The sequence below is a fragment of the Poecilia reticulata genome, chromosome 7, assembly GCF_904066995.2.
Source record: "Poecilia reticulata chromosome 7, P_reticulata-male-v2, whole genome shotgun sequence".
NCBI lineage: Eukaryota > Metazoa > Chordata > Actinopteri > Cyprinodontiformes > Poeciliidae > Poecilia > Poecilia reticulata.
Window position 1 is genome coordinate 3,819,858 of NC_088836.1, and position 24,774 is coordinate 3,844,631.

General features: G+C 37.3%; 1 protein-coding gene across 1 annotated transcript in view; it reads right to left on the reverse strand.

Moving 5' to 3' along the window:
* ctnnbl1 (catenin, beta like 1) overlaps window positions 1-24,774 on the reverse strand; it is an 89,987-nt gene that overhangs the window by 32,229 nt on the left and 32,984 nt on the right. Inside the window, exons 8-13 of the mRNA XM_081608599.1 lie at window positions 24,351-24,423; window positions 23,453-23,511; window positions 22,446-22,594; window positions 17,466-17,647; window positions 2,617-2,714; window positions 1,068-1,148 (exon numbers count right to left, since the gene is read on the reverse strand). Coding sequence (XP_081464725.1) covers window positions 1,068-1,148; window positions 2,617-2,714; window positions 17,466-17,647; window positions 22,446-22,594; window positions 23,453-23,511; window positions 24,351-24,423 — 642 coding nt within the window. The remainder of the gene's footprint in view (window positions 1-1,067; window positions 1,149-2,616; window positions 2,715-17,465; window positions 17,648-22,445; window positions 22,595-23,452; window positions 23,512-24,350; window positions 24,424-24,774) is intronic.

Sequence of the window (24,774 nt, forward strand, 5' to 3'; positions counted from 1 at the left end):
CAATCTTACCACGCTGTCTGTCTGAGAAATTAATCTTCTGTCATCTTTAGATAGGAATCTCTCACTTATCTGTCTCCACCCACGCCTCCTTCCACTTCGCCGTTCCCCTTTCACTCTAACTGCATCACTTATTTTCTTTTAATTTATTTTTTTCCACATTTCACCCACCGTCTCCAGTATTTACAGTGTTTCTGTGACTTTCTTCCCGTCTCTCTACAATACTGGAGAGAAGAAGCTCTTATAACACTTTTCGCACTCGTATTCTCTGCCTGGACACTTTTCCTCCATCAAACTGTCCGATTTCCACAGAGACACTTATCAAACGTTTCATTCTTCTGTAAATTGTCATCTAAATTATGTTCAGTTGGTTTTTGGTCTTTTTTCTTCACAATGCTACAAAGGAGATGACATTTACTTCAAATGAATTTCACAACATTGCTTGCATCTATAATGTACTTCAGAAGCTTTAATTGAATCAATAATGAATGAATGATGATGCTACATAGAAAATAACTCGGGTTAGTTCTCATTTGTGGACATCTGCAGGTGATATAATTTGCAAAAGTATTCATAACCACGTAAACTTCTCCAGAAGCCGAGGGAAGTCTCATTACAGCATATTAAGCCCAAACATGTGGAAGAAGCGGAGCAACAATCCACATGAGGGAGCAGCATAACATGATGTAAAGCTGAAACAAAGTCAATTTCATAATACTGACCCTTTTATTAAGACCATCATTTTTCTCCGACCTCTCAGTTTGCAGAACTTTGTGTGGCTCTTTTGCAAAAACATCCTAATAAAATACATGAAGTTTGAGGTCGTAATGCCACAAAATGTGATAAGGGAAACAATTGGGGAAAAAACACTACAAATAACAGCTACAACAAAGACCCTGGACTTGTTTTCATGGGACTAATGACAGCTTTATACTTCTCCTTTAATCTTCTAAGTAAAGAGATTTTTATGTGAATCCGTCACTTCAACTGATTCAACATGAAAACAGTGCATCAAAAGTTAACAGAAAGACTAGATCAGTAAGGAGGGTGGATAAAAAGACGGCTCTTACATGTTTCTCCCCTTCGATCCTCTTATCAGCCTGTTGAACAGCCTCCAGGTATTTAAAATACAACTCCATCAGTCGATCAACCTGAAGAAATTATGAGGAAGCGTTGCACGGAAGAACGATGACGTGACATTAGAAACCAAAGAACAGGAGCAAAAAGACGAAACAAAACAGACTCATATCATTAAAAAAGTACTTAGATTGTGTAAAACGTTGGCTGGCTAAAAAGTCTCTCCAAATAAATTAAGGTAAAACTAAAGCTTGCAGCTCTAATAATGGAAGCTGTTGGTTTTTGTGCCAAGTCTTTCATCAGGAGCCCTTAGAGTTAAGTTTTGACTCTGGTTTTACTTTGGATGGTCACATTTAGTCTTTTGTTCTCTAAGCTATTCTTGGGTAAAATTAGTTTTAGGTCATTACCATCGACCTATGACCTATGACCTGTGACTGAGTTTTCTGACAGTGAGCTGTGTCTTCGTACTCTTAATACTTCATTGTGCTCTAAACAGACTCAATGTTCTTGATAAATACAGCAAAGAAACTCCAAAATAAATGAGTTTTTCCATCTGAATATTTCAATTTAGCATCTTTTTAGGATCAATCTAAATCAGAGTCAATGTGGCTCCATCTAACAGAAATAAACATAAAGCTGCTTGTTGTTACCTTTAACAAGAATAAGCTTGTTTTTGAGCTTTCATGTGGGCGGACCACCAGAAACCACCAAGTTGTTTTAAACAAAACAAACAACTGATAAAAGATTAAAAGGCACAATTCACATTAGTTAAACTGCTTGCTCAAACCTGGACAATAATCCAAGGAGACATACTAGTCACTTCAGAGGTACAAACAATTCTGTTCAGACCATTTCAGCATAGCTACTCTCAAAAGTAGCCATGTCAAACCTAAAATCCACTAAAACCTTTAATAATGAACTTCATGCAACCTCTAAACTTTTGAATAGACAAACAATATTTCTTTACACCGGCCTGTCATGATAAATTATACTAGAAGTTATTGTGATGAACGATAATATTGTTGTTTTGAGACCATTTTTTAGTAATATAATGGAAATGGATAAATAATGCAAGAACACATTAAATGGTGATTGCATGCTTCTGCTTAAACATCCTGCTTTCATGACAAAACATATTTGTGGCGTGAAGTTTTTACTTTTTCCAGAAGTTTACCTTAACTTAATGTGAATAGTGTAATTTTCGCAAATGATGCACAAATCATTGCCTGACTCAGCTGAATTTGATTACCTAACCACATAATTGTATTCATGCAGGTGCACATTTTCAACTGAATGAAATTTCAATGGAAAAGGGGCCTGGACAGGTCTGTCTATCTGCATAGGAGATTAACTCAATAAAATGGTTGAATGGAGCAGAGAGACAACTTTCACTAAAGCTTTCAGTGCAACAAAAATAAATAAAAACTTTGTTTGAATTTCAATGACTAGAAGTGAGTCCAAAACAAAAAAACACAGAAGGAGTAAGGATGAAAGATATTTAAAAATAAATCAAAAGCCAAAAACAACGAGAGAACAGCCAACCTTTTCACAGTCGTTTTCTGTAAACTTGTTGAGGAGTCTGGTTCTCTGCTGGGACTTGAGGTTTCTCAGCATGGAAGCGATGACGGAGCAGACGTGTTCTGAGGAAGAGTTAAAAGTAATGCTGTGAACAACAAGCATCTCAAGTCCCACCAACAGAGTATGGAGGCTAATTACATCTAAAAACATAGAAGATTACAGAGAAATGAGCGCACAACACAAAAGTGCTTGAACTTTAATCAACATATGTTTCAATTCTGACTAAATAAAAAAACGTAAAGCACATTACAAGCTAAAGCCCTGAGAAACAGCAACCTGATTAGTATCTGATCATTTGAAATTACAGCACAGAGCTAGCTTAGAGCAAGAATACAAGAAAATGTAAATTAAATTTTGGAAATCATTTTTTATTTCGGAGCCTGCTGGAACATGTGTAGCAGTTTTGGCCGAGGCTGAATGATGTTTCTTGCGGTGATAGAAATATGCCTGTGGCAGCTTTGGGGCCATTTAAGGCACAGAAGATCTGCAGACATGTTAATTGACTAAATTAGCAACACAAACATAATGAAACCCCTTGTTACTCATGCTCAAGAAGGATCATATTCACATCTCCTGTTAGTCAGCGGCTCCCGGAGCAGGTGGCAATCATAGCACAATATTTCTCCAAGATATTGAATGGAAATGTGGTGAGCACACTAGGGAGGCAGTCAGGGGATGACATTGTAAAAATCTCTGGATATATACAAAGCGAAGGCAGAAAAATGTAATTGGACTTTATCAACAAGAGGTCAATATTCTCTCTCAATGAGGCTTTGCAGTTGCTAAGCAACAGGAGTGCATGAATCAATCCCGTTTCTGCGTTTTAAAAGGGGGTCTTGTTTGCTGTCGGCTTCCTTTGTGCAATCCTCCCGTGACCCGCAGCGTCTTTACTCACAAGACATGAGAGCTGAGAAAACTAAAGACTGTAACACCTGCTGCCATCGGTAGGTTCAGAAGACACAAAGATCCATCAAGAGTAAGAGTGTGAGTAGAAACGGAGGAGAAATTGCACTGGAACAATATACAACACAGCAGTCAGGAGGATTTAAAAGCACAGACCTGAGGTAAAAACGTGTTACGGCCCCTGGCCTTTTGAGGCTGTGCAGGCTCCGTTTTTTGCAGGTTCAGCTATGAGAGCAACACCTTCCTGATTGGGGAGCAGCTACACCATTGGACCAGCAGAGTATTACAAGCCAATCAGACGTTGATGAGGCCCACCTGTACTATATAAAAGGCTCCTGAACCCATTCCTCCAGTGGGGCAGCTAGTTGGAAGAAGTTTTGTGAAGCTGTCCCCCACGTTTGGCGTTTGCAACTGCTTTATGCAGTTTGTTTTGAACCATTTTGTACAACTGCTGTGGCAGTTTTGAACTATTTTGTTTCTGCTTGTTCTGCTAAGTAGCTTGACTGCTTTAGATCGCTTCGCCAAGCTAGAAGCTTGTTTGGGAGGCTTGGTGTTCCCTTTTTGTGTGTCCCCCCCCCCATTTGGGTTATTTTGAGTTTACTTTGAATTGACTTGTTTGGACATATTGTAACTTTAATTTGTACTTGACATTCTTGAGTTTGTTAATCCCTTTTGTTTTGCATCAATTGGGTTAAATTGTATTGTTTTGTGAAACTTTCTTTTGTAATTATTTTACATTCCACTTGTTACTCTGGACACATTTTGTTACTGCCCCTGGACCCCTAGACCATGGGGGCGTAACATAAGAAATAAACATCAGGAAAAACTCGCATAATGGGACATATGCAATACATTCATCAGACAAAAGCCTACAGTTTTGTGAAATAAGTCATCCAAAATATAATTATACTGTTTAAGCTCCAAAGAATGCAGCGATCCAGTTTTTCCAGCACCAATACCGATATCTGAGGTTTATCGATATCGGCTGATATCGATCCGATACATAAAATCAGCTGAACTGTCTTTAAAAAAGTGTGTTTTTTAAACACAGGAGAAAATGTACCAAATTACTAATTTATTTGATACCTCTTCACCAGTGAAGCTCACTAAAACACACCAACAGCTTCACAAGCTAAGATGGAAAAACAACTTTAATTTGATCTGTCAGTGCAGTTAGCAGAATAACAGCCAATGGAAAATAAATAAACTGATAAAATCAATAGATTTACTACCTCGGTTAAACATGTAAAAAGTGCTACAAACATTTTTTCAAAAGGGTCAGAAGAGCAACTAGGAAAGCTAAACTAATGTCAAATAAATAAGACATGACGTTGCTCAGAGCACAAAACATAGAGCAAAACTGAATTATCACAAAGCCTGATCTGGAATTTTTTTCAACATCAGGACCAATACAGATATTAATATTGGAACGGGCATCTCTATTGAAAACTAAAATGTAATTGAATTATTTGCAGGGTTTGTAATCAATTACATACAATTAATTACATTTTAATCATATATTTATAATTATATTCACAAATATATGGATAAAAAAGCAATGTTTTCAATTCAAATTAAATTTTTTGCAGCTATATTTTCAAATAAATAGACACATGAGCTCAACATCAAAGATTTTTATTGTTTATGCTCTATTATTTAAGTTATTCAGCCATCTGAAACAATGGAAAGTTGTAGGTTTGATTCCGGCTGCAATGTTTTAGCGTGTGCCTACACGTCGGTCTAGGAGTGTGTGTGTTTCAGTGTGTAAAACCAGGTTAATGTGGCTCAAGTGTAAAAATCCTGAGTGGATGACAAGACTAGGACAAGACTTGTTTGAGCCAAGAATAAATATTGTGCATTCCATTATACTTTTTAGCTTTAATTGGTGAGATTATTTTCAATGCATCAAATATGAGAAAAATTACTCAACATAACATGCTGGGACATCTGCTATTTGAGCAGCGCGTGAAAAGGTCACACTTTGGTAATCAGTTGATTCCAATACAGACACTTGGTGGAAATTAAAATGACATTCACAGATTTTGCAGAGAGAGAGAGAGAGTGATACCACTATCTTAAGTAAAAAACGGATTTGAAGCTTGAACAAATGATGGAAACCTACTGCAGCACAGTACTGTCTAAATACTGGAAAACAAGATTTCCAGAACAAACTGGCAAATAATCTCTACTTGGTCCAAGAAAACTCTCAAAACAACCGAGATGAACTGCACTGGTCCACTAGAAATCACAACTTGATCGCTTTTGATTAATGTTTGGCAGCTTAAATATTGACTAGAAACTAAGAATTCCCATCATATAGGTCAATAAATGCCCCAGCCAACAGAATGTCGTCTGATGCACTTTTTTTTTTTTTTAGAGTTTATTAAATAAGCAATAAAGAGGCAGCAGCCCCTCCATGACCTCCTATGTCTACTATTGGCCAATAGAGCTTTGGAACCAACATCACTGCGTCAGTCACTCGGTGCCATCTATGCAGGCCACAGACTAAAACAAACTGTGAAGTGAAGTTAGTTTCAAGTTGGATTTTGGATTTTCCAATATCCGCCGAGCAAGCAGCGTTTAGCTGAAGGTTGATCCGATTTATGAGCGCTAATTTCGGCCAGCCGTTCTCGAGCTCCCTCCTCAAGCGCTCGGAGGTTCACTTCACTGCAGTCGGTAACAATAAAACCACCGGGATGAAGTTTGTTTTGGTCTGTGGCCTGCATAGATGGCACCGAGTGACTGCACCTAAACGCCCCACAATGTCTGACGCAGTGACGTTGGTTCCAAGGCTCTAATGGCCAATAGTAGACATAGAAGGCAGCTCTCCTCATTAACATAACGATGCAGCAGAAAAACAGCAAACGGAAAAACAGCAAGCAGAAAAGCAAAAAGTAAAAAAAGACAAAGGAAAATATCTATTTTTCTTGACAAAAATGCATGTTTAGGGGAAATAAAAAAGATAACATATACATTACTTGATGGAAACTCGTGCGTAAGGAAAAGGGAAAACTAAATATATATGTATGCTTTTATTTCTTATGTCGGTTTTGGTCCTCCATATTTAAATGCACATAGGACCTACAACATGATCGTTAGCAGAAGTATTATAATAATAATGTGGAGCATTATCACATAATTATTACACTGTCCTTTCTAAAAAAGTGTTACCTTAGCATTTTGTAATAAATGTAATGTTATTACATATGTAGTAGAAAGTATTGCAGAATGAGCTCAAGGATTTCAGGCCAGTTATTACATCAAAGTTTTATTGATGTTTTATTTCATTCTGAAACCCGATTTTATTAAACTATTACACACTGCGGCATTATTACACATTGGGGATTATATATTGTACCTTCTATGGATGTTTACATTTTGGTCCCTGGTAACTCTCTTGTAAAGAATCTCAATCTCAAGGTCATCTCAGATACTCTTTAGAAATCTTTTTCAGAGCAAAATGGGAAAAAGGTGATTTGGTTGTGAATAGGTCAGCCTGGTGAAAGGGCCCCTTATTTTACTGTAGAACATGATCTTTCTTGTGCAAAGAGACAAGGAGGCCAGCTGCCATTTCCAAAAGGACACTACTTTATCAACTTGATCCAACTGGTAATTGATGTCAGCACCTCCATGCCCCGCTCAGGGGGGCTATCGATCGCTGGCTGCAGAATGTTCTCTCCAAAGACCTGGAAACTCCACAGAAACTGCTCCACTGAGGTTTGTGAAGCAGTGGAAGCATGAGTGGGTTGTGGGCACCAAAGAGAAGATCTAAGATGAATAAAACGGCTTCTTGAAATTGGTTTGGATTAAGTGGTAATAAAAAAGTAATGTAGTTGAAGTTGATTTGCTGAAAGGTGAATAAAGTATTAGAGATTAAATGACTCAGTCGCAACTCAGTGTTCACAAAGGCAACTTACTCATTTCTTATCCAACTGATTAATAAATAGATCTTGCAGTACCTGCTGGGGAAACATTTTTTTGTGGCCTGATAAAATTGGTCAAACTAACAAAATATGTCACCAATACGACTGTGAGGGGGGAATTGTGTTTGAATTATAATACAATGAAGCAAGAAAAATGTGTTTTTCTTCAGTGCACAAAAAAAAAACATTATTGTCCTAAAATTCAGATTTTTAAAAATGAAATTATCAGTTTGAAAACAGCAGAAGTGAAAAAGACGGCTGTAAAAACAGATCACCAAATAGTTTACTTTTTTCCCTAAATATTAAATCCAAAATTGTTCATGCACAAAATTGAAATATGCAAAAGAATATGAAACCACAGGAGATATTCCTGATGGACTTTTCTAATCCGAGCTTGAATTATCCAAACTCAAATCTTATTTATTTGCCAATTAAATAAATCTATATTGTTTAAGGAAATAAAATAATAACAGCTACTGTAGTGTACCAGAGCATTACAAGAACAAAAGAACGGCTTTCAGTGAGGCTTCAGTCCTATAGGACTTAGTAAAGATCCGTGAAAAAGAATCGGATCGTTCGTGAATGTCACATCACTACATAGCAGACTTTGGTCACAGCGTTGTCCCATATACGCAACATGTCAGTCAACACCTCCACACAATAATTCAGCGCATGAGTGGCAACTGTTTTTTCATCGCAGATGCAACATATATGTCTCTGTACAGCTAGCTTTGCTAACAACACATCAGTAACGCTATAAGTTGGACGAAGCGCTGTTGATTTTACATGTCGCCATATCTTATGATTTATGCAGCGCTATTATATTACTGACGATTAGACAGACATCTTCTCCCGCTCAAAGGAAACCACTGCGCAAGTCTTGGAGCTCCGCGTGTGAGTGAGAGGGGGAGTCGATGGGTGACAACAGACACTAAGTCACGTTATTGCTTGGATTTTACGGCGCCATCTTAAGTCCCTGAACTTCACATATTAACGGAAAAAAAGCGCAATGTGATTTGGATGTAATGAGTAACGTGACAGTTTTGTAGAAATGCAGTGAAGTAGAAAGTACAGATACTGTAAAATGTAGTGGAGTAAAAGTAGAAAGTATCCATTATTAAATCTACTTAAGTACAGATACACAAAAATTGTACTTAAGTACAGTAATGAAGTACTTGTACTTCGTTACTTCCCACCACTGCCGCCAACTTAGTGACTTTGTTGCTATATTTAACAACTTTTTGGCCAAGATCTGAATTTTCATGTCAGTCTTTTTAAAGATCTATGACTGAATAGAAAACTGCAGTGGGACTTAATAAACTTTGTTAAAATAGGCTTATGGTTATGAACAGGTTCTAAATTTTCCCACAAGTCGTAGGTTAGTTTTAAACACCAACAAGTAATCAGAACTATCAATCCACATGAAACAGCAATTATAAATGAGATGGCTGATATTCTGTTTGCAGAGACAACAAGTTTAGTCTTGCAGTTTGTATGCACACATTCTCATTCTGCACTGCAATCCAGCAATGAACGCACTGGAGGAAGATGAAAAACAGACATTTTAAGGCATAACATCTGGACACTCTCTGACTCTGGCTGTAGGAGACAAACCTCACCTAATAGATATAATTAAGATGTAACTTCTGGACCAAACCTGGTCTGGCAATAGAACAGCACTGCTGAAAATACATATTTTATTCCTCAAAGAAGGAAATATTGTAGTCTGGTCTACAGTTGCAAACACAATTGGCTTTAAACACTGTTTAGAAAAAATTTAAATGCCTCAGTCTTCTTAGCACAATTTACATTCCCTTAGTGTTAGAAGTTTAAATATTCTTAGGAAATAAAAAAGTAGATTGTAAATGTATTCCAGATGAGTAATGTGCTACTTCAAAAACCAACAGTACATTACATATAGCTCATAATAAAACAGTTTGAGCTAATAAACTCATGTTTCCAACTGAGGGATACATTTCTTCTAACTATTCTGCACAGAATATTAAACATTTTAAAACTGAACACATAAATATGCCACAGCATATTTCATTCACGTTCATGGAGATGAAACATGATGAATCCTCACAGCAGGGAAGCTTTAAGCTTGAACAAGATGTTAATAAGATGCATCATTGCACAAGGATCTAACAACAAAGCCTTCCTTCTAAACAATCTTATAATAGGATTACATTATATACCTCTGTCAACAAATATTCCAATCAAATTTGCATCACGCAGAATGTTACTGATCTGAATCTGTGGTAAAAGGCAATCAGTACTGGAAGGCAATGATTATGTGAGAGATGCGTTTGATTAGTTTTTGATTGAACTGTGTGATTAATTTTTCATTACTAAATTCCGATCACCATGTTCTCCTACTGAGGTAAAATACCTAACAATGTAAAGAGGGGGCCAAAAATATTCATACCCATTGACCTTTTTGTTTTTCGTCACATTACAACCAACAACTTCATTGGCTGTAAGCCGCATGGCTCCCATGCTCTGAACCATGCGGCTTGTAGCCCAGTGCGGCTTTTCTGTGGATTTTTTTTCAACCACCAGGAAGTGAATCATTGGAAGTCAAAATTGGAAATCAAAGAAGTGCTGATTTTCATTTAGAACAAGCACATGCTAGCAGCAGGCAAGAAGGAGAAATGTTTTCAAACTCATATCATGCAGCTTTTAATTTGAAGGCTTTTGATCTAGCAGTACAGACCGATAGCCGCTGCATGTAAGCTCGGCATGAACAAATCCATGATTCAGCGTTGGAGACGCAGGGCTTAATAGCAGATTTATGAAGGATGCAGCCCTACGCTGCGTCCTTGTGGAAAACCGAGAGCGGCGGAGATACCAGAAGCTTATTGCCTGGTGTGGCTTATATATGTACATTTCCATTTATTTATTTTTTTTACTTTGTGGGTGTGGCTTATAGTGAGGTGCGCTCTATAGTCCAGAAAATACGGTACTTTGGGATTTATTTGACGAATGAAGTGGAAAGAAACTGAAACAGGGTTTTAATTTCTTCTAGCGAATAAAAATATTCAATCCAAGTTATTCTATCCTCCTCTAATAATAGAAGGTGCAGCCAAACTGCCAACCTAATAAGTCAGGCAACAGCACCATTAGTCAGAGAGGAAGTTGAGAGGCTCAAGGTAACTCGTGAGGAGCTGCAGAAATCCACAGATCAGGAGCTTTGTCCTCGAAGCCTCAAAGGCGGGGCTAGGGCCAACAAGTCAATTTGCCCAGCTGAATGGTTGCCATGGAGATAACAGAATTTCTCGAACATGCATGAAACAATCAGTAACAGTCCAGGTATGATTTTGGTGATGGAACATTATAACATGATGTAAAGCTCAAAGTGGATTTTTACATAACACTGCTCATTTAAAAGGAGACGAAATAAAAGAAACAACAAAACTACCTCTTTAATTTCTGTTATAACTTCACTATGAACCTACAACTTTAGCTTTTATTTGTAGGAGCATCATGACGAGCCGATTTAATAGACAATCTGTTGTCATTAGAAGGGCCTTTCCTTTCGCTTTCAATGCAAATACTCAAAGGAACTGCGACAGTTTTAAAATATGACACTTTGTGTAACACAGGTCTGTCAGCCTGCATGCCTTACTCATTACTTATTTTATAGCGTTCATTAGAAAAAGAAAGATCACAAAACAGACATCTGCAGCTTGTTTGTGTAGAATTTAAATCACATCAACCACAAAGGCCTCTGTGGCCTCACTCCACACCAACAGCAGCGAACATTCACACGGCTAAACAAATAAACCCCTTTCCGAGTCAGAGTTGGAGATGGAACTATGACTATTGTGCCTCGCCATGTAAATTAGTTGTTTACTTCTGTTCCCTCAAACATTCACTCGCATCATTAGCCGCCTAAATATTACAACCGGCTGGCACCAATTTCCATCACACAATCTCATTTCAGTGGTAATGACAAAGTACATACACCAATAAACAGAGACCCCAGAAACAAGCAGCAGAATTGTGACAGGAATACTCACGAGCGACTGAATGTAATTTGTTGGGGGTTTTGTCTTCTTCTTATTTCCACATACATTATTTTTATTAATTATGCTCAATTTATGCTAATCTGGCCTGGTGATCTCAGGTCTTTTGGAATGAGACAGTTTCAGAGGACTTTGCAGGGCTCAATCTTTGCACTGAGGTTTATGATACAGAGCAATTAAATGAATACGAAAGAAAGACGAGACTAAAGGGGGAAGGACTTAGAGGTCCCTGCCTACTAATTACTTTTGTTAGAAGCTTACAATAGTTAATTAATCTACAGTGTTATTGTGTTATTAAGAAGAACCACTTGATTAATGACATTTTCATTTAGTAGGCTTATAGAGAGGGATGGTTAACTCAGTATGATTTGCATTTTGACAAGCATCTCATTACACCTATGGCACTTTGACAAACCAGCAGAGATGTGATGGAGAATTCTATACTGGCTAAATTGCTAATTGCAGAGAACATAAAATAATAGCCAGTAATACAAATACTTGAAGTGCTCATAATTATTAGAACAGTGATACAATCTTACTAAATAATTACGCCACACAGATCGAGATATTGAGACTACAACTAAAACAATTTTTTTTTTTTGCTTTCAGAGACAAATTGAAAGCTTCATAATATGACCAGATTCTAAATAGTTTAGAATAAATTTACTCCATTTACTGTAGTATTTACAGATAAAAGTATTTATTGTAATGGCATATTTGAGTTGGAAGTCATCATTTAATTTAACAAACTTTTTATCTGAGCACAGTGATATTACTATTTTTGAATCCGGTCTGTATCTGTTACTCTGCACTGCTTGAGTGCCGAGATGGAATTAATGCGACTGTTTTGTTGCAGTGCCTTCATAGTCTAGACCACTGGTACTACTAATGTATTCCTTCTTCATAAATGGCGCCAACTAACACACTGGATTTAAAGCAATTTTTGACCAGTTCTTAAGAAGGTATTTGGGCCTGCCTTCCAGAGGATGTGTGCACTTCACTGTGGGTGGATTTCCAAATCTCCTGCCTGCCAACAGCTGCCTTGGCAGAGCCTTCAGCACACAAGACAGGGGTGCAAAAGGTTTTCACTGCCAGGCAGGTTTATCTTCCATACTGTTCATCTTGCTGCTTAATGGGTTCAAAGGTTAATTCACTGAGTCTCTGGGTGATAAGTGACACAAAGGCAGACAATTTGTTTTCCTCTGCAGAGCTGAGAAACCTAGCCAGACCGATGAAACTTAATTAACACGGACAAGAAAGAGAGGAAAGTGTTTCGTGTTTTGAATGTAGTCAAACAGAAAAAAAAAATCCTAAGATGAAAAAGATTCTGCCTATTTTTATTTTCTTCTAGTTTGCACCTCTGATCTCTCACTCCGGAATGAGAAGTTCAGGGGCACAAACGGGAAAGTCAGTCAAGATTGGACTGACATCAAACCGACAGGTGGAAGAGTGATGGAGCGAGTGACTGCAGAGAAAGGGCTGGATGTCATATTGTAGAAGTGAAGATGCAGATAAATGAATGCATAGCTTTATCTTGTTTATTCATTTCACTTTTCAGATTGTATTTAGTGATCTCAATCGATTAAAAAGAATGTGTCTGATTAATCAACATTAATCACTAAGCTTAACTTTGTAAGTTTAGAACGTAAAATGCAAGTTTCTAAAAACGCTTAAGAAAATCTAATTATCTCAAACCAAAACTCTCAGTCAGTTTTCCATGTTTTCATATTCAGGAAGGGTTAAAAGAAGTATTTTTGTTTCAAATGTAATTTAGAAATGTTAACTGTAAGCTTGCTGTGCTTTGGTGGAAGGATAATTCACCGTCGCAATAAGTAATCTACACACTATCCTGGTTTTATTCAAACTTTAAATGTTGTGTTTAACGGAGAATAGACATGAACCACAGGAACCAAAGACGAGACTCAAACTTGGGATGGCCACATGGGGGTCTATCGGCTCTGAATATGGGGTGCCCCCTCTAACCGCTGCGTCTTTTAAAGCAAAATTTGACTCCAAGTTCACCAGTCTGTCTCTTCTTGTTCATCTTTTCACTCATGTTTTTGACTCTGCATTGCTGACCGAAGTGCAAGGCTGTGGTTACCTTGCTGTGAACGAGGTAACCCTCTGCAGGAGAGAAGCTTTTAGGTCAAAATAGGTAATGCCATTAATCTGAATTATGTAATATTAACATATTAAGCTTTTTAGATTGATTGAACACTGAGACCGAATTCAATCTCTACTTATATTTTATCCATCCATCCATCCATCCATCCATCCATCCATCCATCCATCTTCTTGCACCCTTGTCCCTCAGTGGGGTCGGGAGGGTTGCTGGTGCCTCTCCAGCCAACGTTTCGGGCGAGAGGCGGGGTCACCCTGGACAGGTCGCCAGTCTGTCGCAGGGCAACACATAGACACACAGGACACACAACCATGCACACACACACTCACACCTAGGGGCAATTTGGAGAGGCCAATTAACCTGACAGTCATGTTTTTGGACCGTGGGAGGAAACCGGAGTACCTGGAGAAAACCCACCATGCACAGGGAGAACATGGAGACTCCATGCAGAAAGACCCCAGGCCGGGAATTGAACCCAGAAACTTCTTGCTGCAAGGCAACAGCTCTACCAACTGCACCACTGTGCAGCCCTACTTATATTTTAGACATTGCAATATCAACAGGTGCAATTCTGTAATCCCAAAAGATTGTTCAAAGCCTACACTGTTAAGTTGAAGTTGTTTATAAGATCTGTTAGGTTTTACAACACAACCACAACAACTGATTAAATATAGGACAGATTCATGCTTTCCCAAAATCCTACTCAACAATCTGCATTATACTCTCACAGGGCTTAAAGTAAAAATAAATTCTTAGCCTGAAATTTATGGTTATGATAGAAATTAACTATAGCGTTGCTATTGCCACAGTTTAATGAAAAGTGTCTTTGAATAGTGCAAACAATGGCTTCTAACAACACAATTAACAAGCTAAACACTCAAACTTAAATAAGACTTCAGTACATTTCAACTCAAAACAAAATGTAAAATGTCGGTGCCCTAAAGGTTTACCTTACAGACATTTTGACTCTTATTTAATACCTCAACATTAAATAAGAGTCCTTTCAGTCATTGTTTTTGCAAGTAATTTAGAACATGCAACATCACCAACTAAATCAGTTTGTCAACCTTTTTCGGGCCAGCGCCCCCATCCCAGGTCCCTCACCGCCCCCAATTAAGAATTTGTAGGCTACTTTGCACTGACTATTATTTTATTATTTATTATTGTTTTATTTTTAATATTACTGTTTAATATTACTATTGTATATGTTTTGATTTTTATGCTTGTTTCTGTATTTATCATCAAAATAATTTCCCAGAGAACAAATTATTTCTATTCCATAGGAATAGAAATAATTTTCACAGGAGTCTATGAAAAATTTAATGAACATTCAAGTTAAAATCTGTAGGCCTAACAGCAGCCAATCACAGTGGAAACAATATTCTTGTTTTTTGCCATTTTTCTAGTTGTTAAATCTTCCACAAAATGACCAGATAAAAGATGTTCAACATGACAGTTTAAACTTTGAACTATTTGCAAACGACTGAGCTGCAACATTAAAACATGGATAGAACTGTAACTACATTACTCTTAACTCTTCTTCTCTTCAGTGTTTCACAGTTTCTGGTGGTGCAGCTCTGTGCTGCCTTCAGGAGAATGGGACATCAGAGTATCATCCATACAATTTCACCCACATGGCATTTATTGTGTAAACCAGAGCTTTCAGTGGAAAAATAAAAGTTCCAGGTCCTTTTAATGCCATAAAATATGAGACAGAAACATGGATTATATCTTCATATAGACCTGTCTATTGATTATAGATTAATAGTTTTACTGGACAGAAATTACAAAGAACAAATCTGGTTCTTAATCAAATCCTAATGAGTCAAACTGAAAGTGTCATGGAGTCATCAGCCTCATGACATTAACACTGACATAAAAAATAATATTGAAGAAATAAATATATCAAATCTAATTAAAATTATAAATAAGTGATCGTTAGTTTACAATTACTTCATCCCAACATGTTCCATTACTCTCTGATATCAACAACACATTTTCTGCCATACAACTGCATTTTCTCTTTTCTGATAACTGTAAGGCTTAGAGATGGTTGTGTGTGAAAACCTCAGTAAATCAGCCTCAACTCTCTCAGGCCCGTCTAATAAACAACTATGTTTGAAGTTGTTTAAATCCCTTTTCTACCCTCAATTTAAAGCTTCACAAGTCATATTCACTATGTCTACATGCAAACCGCACTGAGGCGGTGCTAAACCAAAAACACCCTCAAACTTTACCCTTTGCAAAACTATAGTTATGTTGAATGGAATCTTTAACAGTCATTTCAGGTTAAACATTTATTAAAAAACTAACAGAGAATCCACTATCATTAAAACAGTGAAACGTATTAAATCGAAAAGATTAAAGTATTCGGCTTCAGGGTCCCCCACTGATGAAATATGTGATTCAATACCGGAGATCAAGGTCTGAGCTCATTAAAAAATTATGCACGATTAATTTTGAACACAAATAAAAATTTTATGCAAAATAATAAGTGATTAGAACATAAGACAGAATGTGGTGCGGTCGTGGAGATTTAGATAAAGTGCAGAGTGCTTTCATATTTAAATGAAAATAAAAGGCAGTCAAGCTTCCTTAGACGGCATAGGACAGAGTTTATTTGAGTTTTCACTGTTACTTACTGCACTTAAATTTCAGAAAAAGATGCGATGAAAACTGCAGCGGTCATATAAAATGTTTCGCAATTCACTGGTTAGAGCACCTAATGCAGGATTTCAGGCCAGCTACTGAGAATCCACTCATTTTAATCAGGGTTTGTTCACTTTTCCCACAGTAACATTCAAGCACTTTTAAGTTTTCAAACTATTCCAGCACCACACTCTGAAGATGAAACACAACCAAAGAACTAAAAGAAAGCATGCCTTATGTCTTATACACCCTACAGCAAGGATAACATCAACTAAAATAAAACAAAATGTAATGTTTTGAAACGTCTCTCTCACACCCCCGATAGGGACAGGTCGGAGAACAAAAGACTATTTTAACAAAGAAAATCCCCCCATTTCAATAACGTTGTTTAATGTACAAAATATAAGCTAACATTTATTTCAATTACACAGATCAATAAGCTATTAGGGATAATAAATATCCATTACATCGAAACAATCCAAACAAATAGTGTTAAGATAAATGCTTAACACACAATAAACAAGTAAGGTTACAAAAAATATCTGTAAGTAACGTTCTCACTACGTTTTCTGTCATTTAACAAATAGAAAGAATTTTGGTTATTTTAACAGACCTAAAACAATAAAGTCTGTTCTGATTTAACTTCAAACAGTGAGGAGAAAATGTATGTCTCTTTTTATCATCTGTATGAAAATATCTGATTTCAACTATAAACAATGTTTTCCAAATTTAGGTTTTCACTCAAGTGTTAGATTGCACTTTATTACAAAACGGTGTAGCTTGAATATCAATCATTTTTAAGGACTTTAAACAGAAACCAAACACTTTCCACACCCTGAAAACATCCAATGGAAATTCAAGCATTTTCAAGGATTTCAAGCACCTTCACCTACCCTGTATAGTGGCAAGTTGCTCTTTTCGAGACTCACTTTTTAATGTTTTTGTTTTGTTTTTCCTCCCTCTTATTTAATGACTCAGAAAACAGAGTGTTGCATAAGAGAAGAACTACGGACTCAGTCATACACAGAAATCTACATGACCCAGAGAAAAAAATGGTAGCCTTTGCCATTTTACCCAGCGGGTCATGCTGTTTGAAGAGGTCACAGCTGGGCTGCAGCTTTGCAGCTGGCTGCGGCCCTTGTAAAGAAATTATGTTAGTACTGCCACGTTCTATAATTACTGACTGACCTTCATGCTCTTTCTCTGAAGTACCGGTTTTCTTCATCTTCTTTGGGGTTTTCATAAAAAGTGGAAAGATGGTCCGCAAGCCCAGGACATCCACAAATTTATGGCAGTTATCTGCTCCCTCGGGCCCAATCATAGCATGGTCCAGAACCTTCAGAGCACTGGTTCGAGACATTTTCTTCTCTCTGAGGAGAAGATGGCATTAAAAAGGTATATTAGTAAAAGTTCTAAAATAAGTCTGAACTGGTAGAAAGTGTTCAGTTTAACAACCAGATACAGTCATGTGTACTTGGTTCAATCATAATAGAGGATTTTTATATAATGGAACCAATAACAGAGATGCCAATCTTGAATAAAACCTAGAAAAAACATGCAAAAGTGTATATACTTAAACTGCAAACTGCTGTGCAAAACTGCACTGTAGTAGCTACAGGTAATCTAAAAACTATCCATACCACCAGCAGATTAAGATTTAGAAACCATGTTCATTCAACCAAGATGTTGAGGTTCTGACAGGCACGTCTCAAAAAACCCCAATTTAATTCATTTCAGGGATGCAAGCAAATAATCGGCTTACAAAATATCGTTGATTAATTCTTTACTAGAATAAAATTAGTTCCAATCGCTGCGACAGACTGGCAACCTGCCCAGGGTGACTCTGCCTCTCGCCCAGAACGTTAGCTGGAGATGGGCACCAGCAACCCACCTGACCCCACTATGGGACAAGGATGTACGGAAAATGGATGGATGGATGGATGGATGGATGGATGGATGGATGGATGGATGGATGGATGGATGGATGGATGGATGGATAATGTAACTTAGAACTTCTTTCAATGTTGTAGTTTGTTTGCCAGCCAGCAGACGGCATCGCTGGTCATCATTAAGCAGGGCCAGTTGATACAGAAATAAAGATGGCAGGCCATAATAGAAAGGCAAAAAAACAGTCAAAACAAAGTCTGGTGTGGGATCCAAAATGCACTTCATGCAGCTCCATTTTGAAATATTCAACAAGCTCCTTAAGATATTACCTTAATTGCGCTGATTCAACAAAGCCAAACATTTTTCCTAGTAACTCTTCTGTTTTCCAAATGAAATAGGAATATTAAAATGTGTGTTCTTTGATCATGTATAACCTTATAGTCTGATCATCATAATCTGTACTCATGTAACATGTTACACTTGTATAACGTGTTTGTTTTTCGGTGGTGTGGCAGGACATGACTTGAGTTGGTCGCACGCTCGGAGGTCATGCTGAGCATTGTTGGCGTCTCAAGTCGTGGACAGCTGCACGTACGCAGGGTTTTGACACATGAACAAATTGACAGGGCATTCTGAAGTTCGTGGTCGCTATTCTTGGAGAATCTGCCTGATAGTGGAGGAAATGGCCATTCCTTCCTCTCACGTAGGATTGTTTGTAAAAGCTTATAAAAAGGGACAGCTGATAAGTTCAAGTAGAGTCTGCTGTGGGTTTTCGTACGGATGCCCGGCGCACCTGATCGCTGCTCTACTTGAACTGTTGGCTCTCCAGTTCGTGTGTCAAAGGTAAGAGCGTGTATACTTGATGAAGTGTATAGCGTCACGTATCTGTGTGTGTTGGCTTTGCTGTAATCTGTGGCGGAATAAAAAGACACATTTATTCTAGCAGACCAGCGTGTTGACTCATTTTTATTGCCGACCTCCTCCGAACCTGTCCTAAATTTCACAACACACCAAACTTAATACTAAATAAAGTTACACACATGCACATTTTTCAGTACCAAGTAGAATCCTTGCAAATACCGCCTGTTGATCATTTTGAGGTTTTACAAAGTGTTCCATTGACTTCACCTTCTTATTATACATTTATTTTTTGTTTTAAAGGTTATATTCAGTGCTTTTTATTAACCCATCACGACACCAACATCAGGCAAACAAATATCCAGCAGAACAAACACTCAACCGTTTCCAGCATCAATGCCATGCGGTGGAATGAAGAAGCAAACTTTCCTTAGTCTGTTTACATCTCCCACTCTATCCTACACATCCTCTAAGGAAATGTAGCTGTCTGAGTGTCATTTCCCCCCATTTCCACATGACAGCGTTTATCTCAGAGGAGGGACACATATTTCAGTCAGTTGTGTCTGGTTTTGCAGACAGACACGCTGCAGATGATGGGCGGCTGGGGCAGGCAAGGGGAGTGATGCTTCCACATGGAAGCTACGGCAACTCAGTCTGCAGATAAATCATAAAGTAACAACTATTTGGAGGCAAGAATTTGCTGAAAGTTATTGGCCATGTGAGTATGACAGGAGGCAAATAGGTTTTAATACTGTTGCAACCCTAACAACTGTAAAAGGATTACTATACAATTTTACAGCATACATATCAGCAAAAATCACTTTAATATTTGTTACAGTTCCCCAATTCCACAAAATTTGTAGTAATTCCGTCCTTCTCTCACTCCGCACTCCACTGCTGTTCTGGTCCAGTTTGGTCTCATCTCGTTTAGACTATTGTAATTCTCTACTTTTTGGTTTGCCACAGAAAACTCTGCATAAATTACAATTGGTTCAAAATTCAGCTGCTCGTATCATTACACAGACCCCTTTAATTCATCACACCTATTTTACAACAGGCTTCCAATCACATATCGCATCAACTATAAAATACTTCTAACTTTTAAAATAGTTCACAACCTCACACCTTCATATCTCTCGGACCTCCTTCACATTGCCACACCCACCCATTCCCTCAGGTCCTCTTCTTCTGTCCGTCTCACCGTCCCCCCTGCTCGTCTTGTCACTATGGAGAGCAGAGCATTCAGCCGCTCTGCTCCCAAACTCTGGAACTCACTCCCACCTGATCTCTGGAACATCGAGTCTCTGCAATATTTTAAGTCCAAACTCAAAACCCATTTGTTTGAACTAGCATACAACCTTTAATTATCTTTGTACTGTCTTATAAATCTTGTTTGTGTTTTTATGTTTTTTATTACCGTTATGTATTTTATAATTTGCTTGTTTTTATGTCAAGGTGACCTTGGGTGTCCAGAAAGGCGCCTACAAATAAAATGTATCATAATTCAATGCAAGATATAGTTTCATCATTTTTCTTTTAAATGAGTTTTGTTATTATTACTACTTTTACTATTATTATTATTATTATTATTATTATTATTAAGACTTTTTGAATTGATTCTCAGCTTTTCTTTCTAGATGTGCCCAAATCTGCTTCAATTATTATCAGAAACATTTTAAGCATTTTTCTTCCAAAATCAGGCCTGTGAAGCCTTTTAAAGGACTTTCCTTTGGTTCGTCTCCCAGGTGTTTAAACGTTTCATCACTAGAAGAGGGTTTGACCTCTAAGAATCATTGACTGTTTTGGACTTGACCGCAGAAACAAATCAAGCAGCCTTGGTAAATAAATGTTCTGAGAAAATAAGTTCTGGGAAACTTGTCTCATAGTCATAACAGGCCTTAAAAAGTTGTGCTGTTTTTAATGTGCTAATATTAAAAGTTGGTTTGTTTGGCCTAGATGGCTGAACTAAACCAAATCTAACGCCAACAAATCCAACATCCAAGTTTAACTTGAAACGTCTCCTCAAAACAAACATTAAGTCATAAGTCCAACGCTAAGCATTAAAATCTTCCTCACACCACCTGAGATTTAAACAAATACTTGGTAAGTTTTAATTGTCCACATTTATATATAAAAATAGTTTCTGTTCCATCCACCCTTGTCCCTAATGGGGTCAGGAGGGTTGCTGGTGCCCATCTCCAGCGAATGCTCCGGGCGAGAGGCGGGGTCAGCCTGGACAGGTCGCCAGTTTCTGTTCCATCTGATCTATACAAGCAGTAGGTAGCGTGAAATCACTTTTTTGTGAATTTATATTTATTAAAATTATAGGTGATATTTCTCCCTATAATCTTCAGAAATTTATAAAAGTTTGTAAACCTAACTAATACTATTCTCTCAATTGTTTTACGTTTCATGGAAAATAGTTGTTCATACTTCAGATAAGAGCAAATATACTGATGAGAAACATTGACATTTTAATATGTGATATTGCTTGAATTATGGGGAATGACTTTGGTTGTTATTTTTCTTTTAAAATGTTGTGTTATTATGATGCCACAACACAGACAATTTTACTGTTATTGTTCTGAGAAGCTCACATTGTCCCATGTCCCTGATTACAGCGATAGGTCCAACATTAACCATAAATGCTGGACCATTTTTGTTGGTTAAATTCTATCACGCCAACAAAAATTATTATGTTCTAGTTTAAAAAGACAGGGCTGATTCTGCCGTGATGAGTTATTGATCCCTGTCTTAAATGTGTGTGTCTAGTGATGTGATCATCAGTGCTCAGGTGCAGAAGCCGTGAAGGTTTCATAAATGCATGTGGTGAGTCTGCATGAGTGTTTAAGGTCAGCTCTCTGCCACTCATCCAATCAATCAACAGTTAGAGTGCAGCAAGGCAGTAGAGTAGAACAAGAGAACAGGGGAAAAAGCTCTGAAAGGTCCAGAAGAGAGTATTTCGTTCCTCTTTTGCACCACAGCATCTCAACTTATTTATCTTTGAACCCAAAGATAAAGTGGAAAGATCTAAAGTCCTTAAATGTATTCATTTAATACACAAAATATAAAAAACCTAAAATTTCCCAGATGGTGTTTGGAGCAATAACAAATCTGAAAAAGGTCTTAAAGCATCAGTTTCTACATGTGTAGCGGGGAGACTAAACGGCTCCTGCTGGACAGGTAGAACAAATCAACACCCCATCTGTTGCTTTACTTCTACTAGAAAAAAAAACAGAGAATAAATAAATGTAACATTAATTAGTGTGTGATGCATTTAGCATTTCATCCAATCTACCGTTTTACTAGATTAAGCCAGAAGAGGAGCAGTATTAGAAGTCAAGAGTTTTGTGGACATGAGGCCACAAAGTACAAACATGAAAATGTTAGATGGTTCTGAGGTTCTGGTGGTTCCTTCCTTACCTGAGCATGAGGTTCATTAGCTGGAGTCCTTCTCCTTTGAGGAAGCGGTCCCTGTTGGAGGACAGCATGAGGCAGGAGCAGAGAGCATCAAAGAGGTTTTCCATCATCTCCTGCTCCTCGGCTGTGTTTGGGTTGTGACGTTTAAACACCTGGGAGACGAACCAAAGGAAAGTCCTTTAAAAGGATTCACAGGCCTGATTTTGGAAGAAAAATGCTTAAAATGTTTCTGATAATAATTGAAGCAGATTTGGGCACATCTAGAAAGAAAAGCTGAGAATCAATTCAAAATGTCATAATAATAATAATAATAATAATAATAATAATAATAATAATAATAATAATAATAAAAGTAGTAATAATAACAAAACTCATTTAAAAGAAAAATAAATCACTGCAGTTTTAAATGGGACATAATTGTTAAACAATACAGATTCTTTTGTCTGAAAAGTTGCCAAATATAGTGACAGAAATGGGGTGACTATTGTTAGACACGAGGTCTTGATGGACAAAATCATTTTTGGTGGACAAAAAACAGATGATTTCTGTTCAGAAATCATCTGAAGAAGATGATGTTAAGAAACATCTGCTTCAGATGTTTCTTAACATCTGAAACAGATGTTAAGAAACATCTGTTTCTTAACAGATGATTGTCTGTTAAGAAACAGACAATCATCCAAAATTCAGAAAATCGGGGCTGATTTATCATCCACCCCTAATTTGCATTGAGCCCCTTTTAATTCAATCCCTCTACATAAAATCTTGGGTGGGGAAATGCAAGCCACACTTTCCAGATCATGCAATTTAAAAAAAAAACATATATATTTTCTTGTTTACAAAAAGTTTACAAACCCTATTGCAAATCACTGTATTACACTGATCAGTCAACAATATGTTCCATAAACACACTGATATGTCTGATGTGTTGATTAGAATCAACTGCACAGTTAAACAAGACCTAAACAACACTAAAGGTCAAAGGTCAAAGAAAAAACAGCTAAAAGTCTTACAGAGAGCTGCTGCAGTAATACATCAATGCCATCCATTTCCCCCAGTAGTTCTCTGGTAGCTGAGGGAAAAGTAACATAATAAAGTGAAAGATTACAATCAAAATGCACGTAAAGATTAAAATATGTCTAAAATAAGTTTAAAAAGTTTTATTTAATACAAAACACAAAACAAAAAATGAAAAGGTGGAGAAAACAATGGACTTGATTCAAAAATGCAAGCTGAAACATCTATATTTTTAATTTCCCATTTAAACTTTGACAGCTGTCCTTTAAGTCACATGTAACAACAATAGATGATAATTACATGCAAATTAGGATTTCAAGAAGCCAAAGTGTCACTTTTATGTAAAATGAGATGATTTGCTTTGCTCTTGCCTCAGACACACACAAATTAATCACGTTATCTGTGACAGCGGGTCTTTATTCAGCTCTTTTTTTTTTTTTAGATGTTGATTTTTTCTTTGTGGATGCTGAAATGCAAAGAAGGCAGCTAATAACTGAGACAGCAGGACTGAAGTAAAGAGAAGCTGGTGTAAAAAGAGGTGCGACTCCAAATGCAGATGGATATGGACTAGGAACCCGATCAGCCTGCAGCTGTCTGTGGCTCCACACATTTTTTGTATTTTATTAAGCATGAGAAAGGAAGAAAACGACAGCAAATCTACCCAGAAAGATGGCGGAAAACATGAAAGGTAACGTGAAATAAAAAAATAATGGAGGGAAATGAGATTTATAAGGAAGGGAGGAAAACATTTGAAGGAATATAAATAGGAGGAGTGGTAATGGGAATGTGTAATGAGGGGATGCTGACAGAGAATGCATCAGAAAAATAATAAGAGGGAATAATAATTCTGAGAGGTTCAAAAACAGAGCAGAGCTTTTACAGAGAAAAACTTACCGTCATTATTCTGCAGCAATATGGCCAGAATCTCACTGCAGTACAGCTTGTTAGCATCAAACGGCATCTTAGCCTGGGGGGTGGAAGGAGGGAGAGCAGGGGAAAAAAGATAGAGAAATGAGAAAGAGGGAGACAAATAGAGAAAAGAGTAAAAGAGAAAAAGAAAGAGGAATAAAAAAAGGGGAATGAAGGGAGAACGATAGAAAAAAGATTGAGAAAAAGTGGGAAAGAAAAAAGATTCAAAGTTTGAAAGAAAAATAGAGAAAATGGAAAGAAAAGAAAATTTTAAAAAGAAAGAGAATAAAGACAATGACAACAGAAAAGGAGATGGAGGGAAAAAAAGAAAAAGAAAACAAGGGAAAGGGACAAGCAGGACAAACAGATGTATTTAGCAGTCCAGCTGAGAGGCTCGGGTCTCCAAACT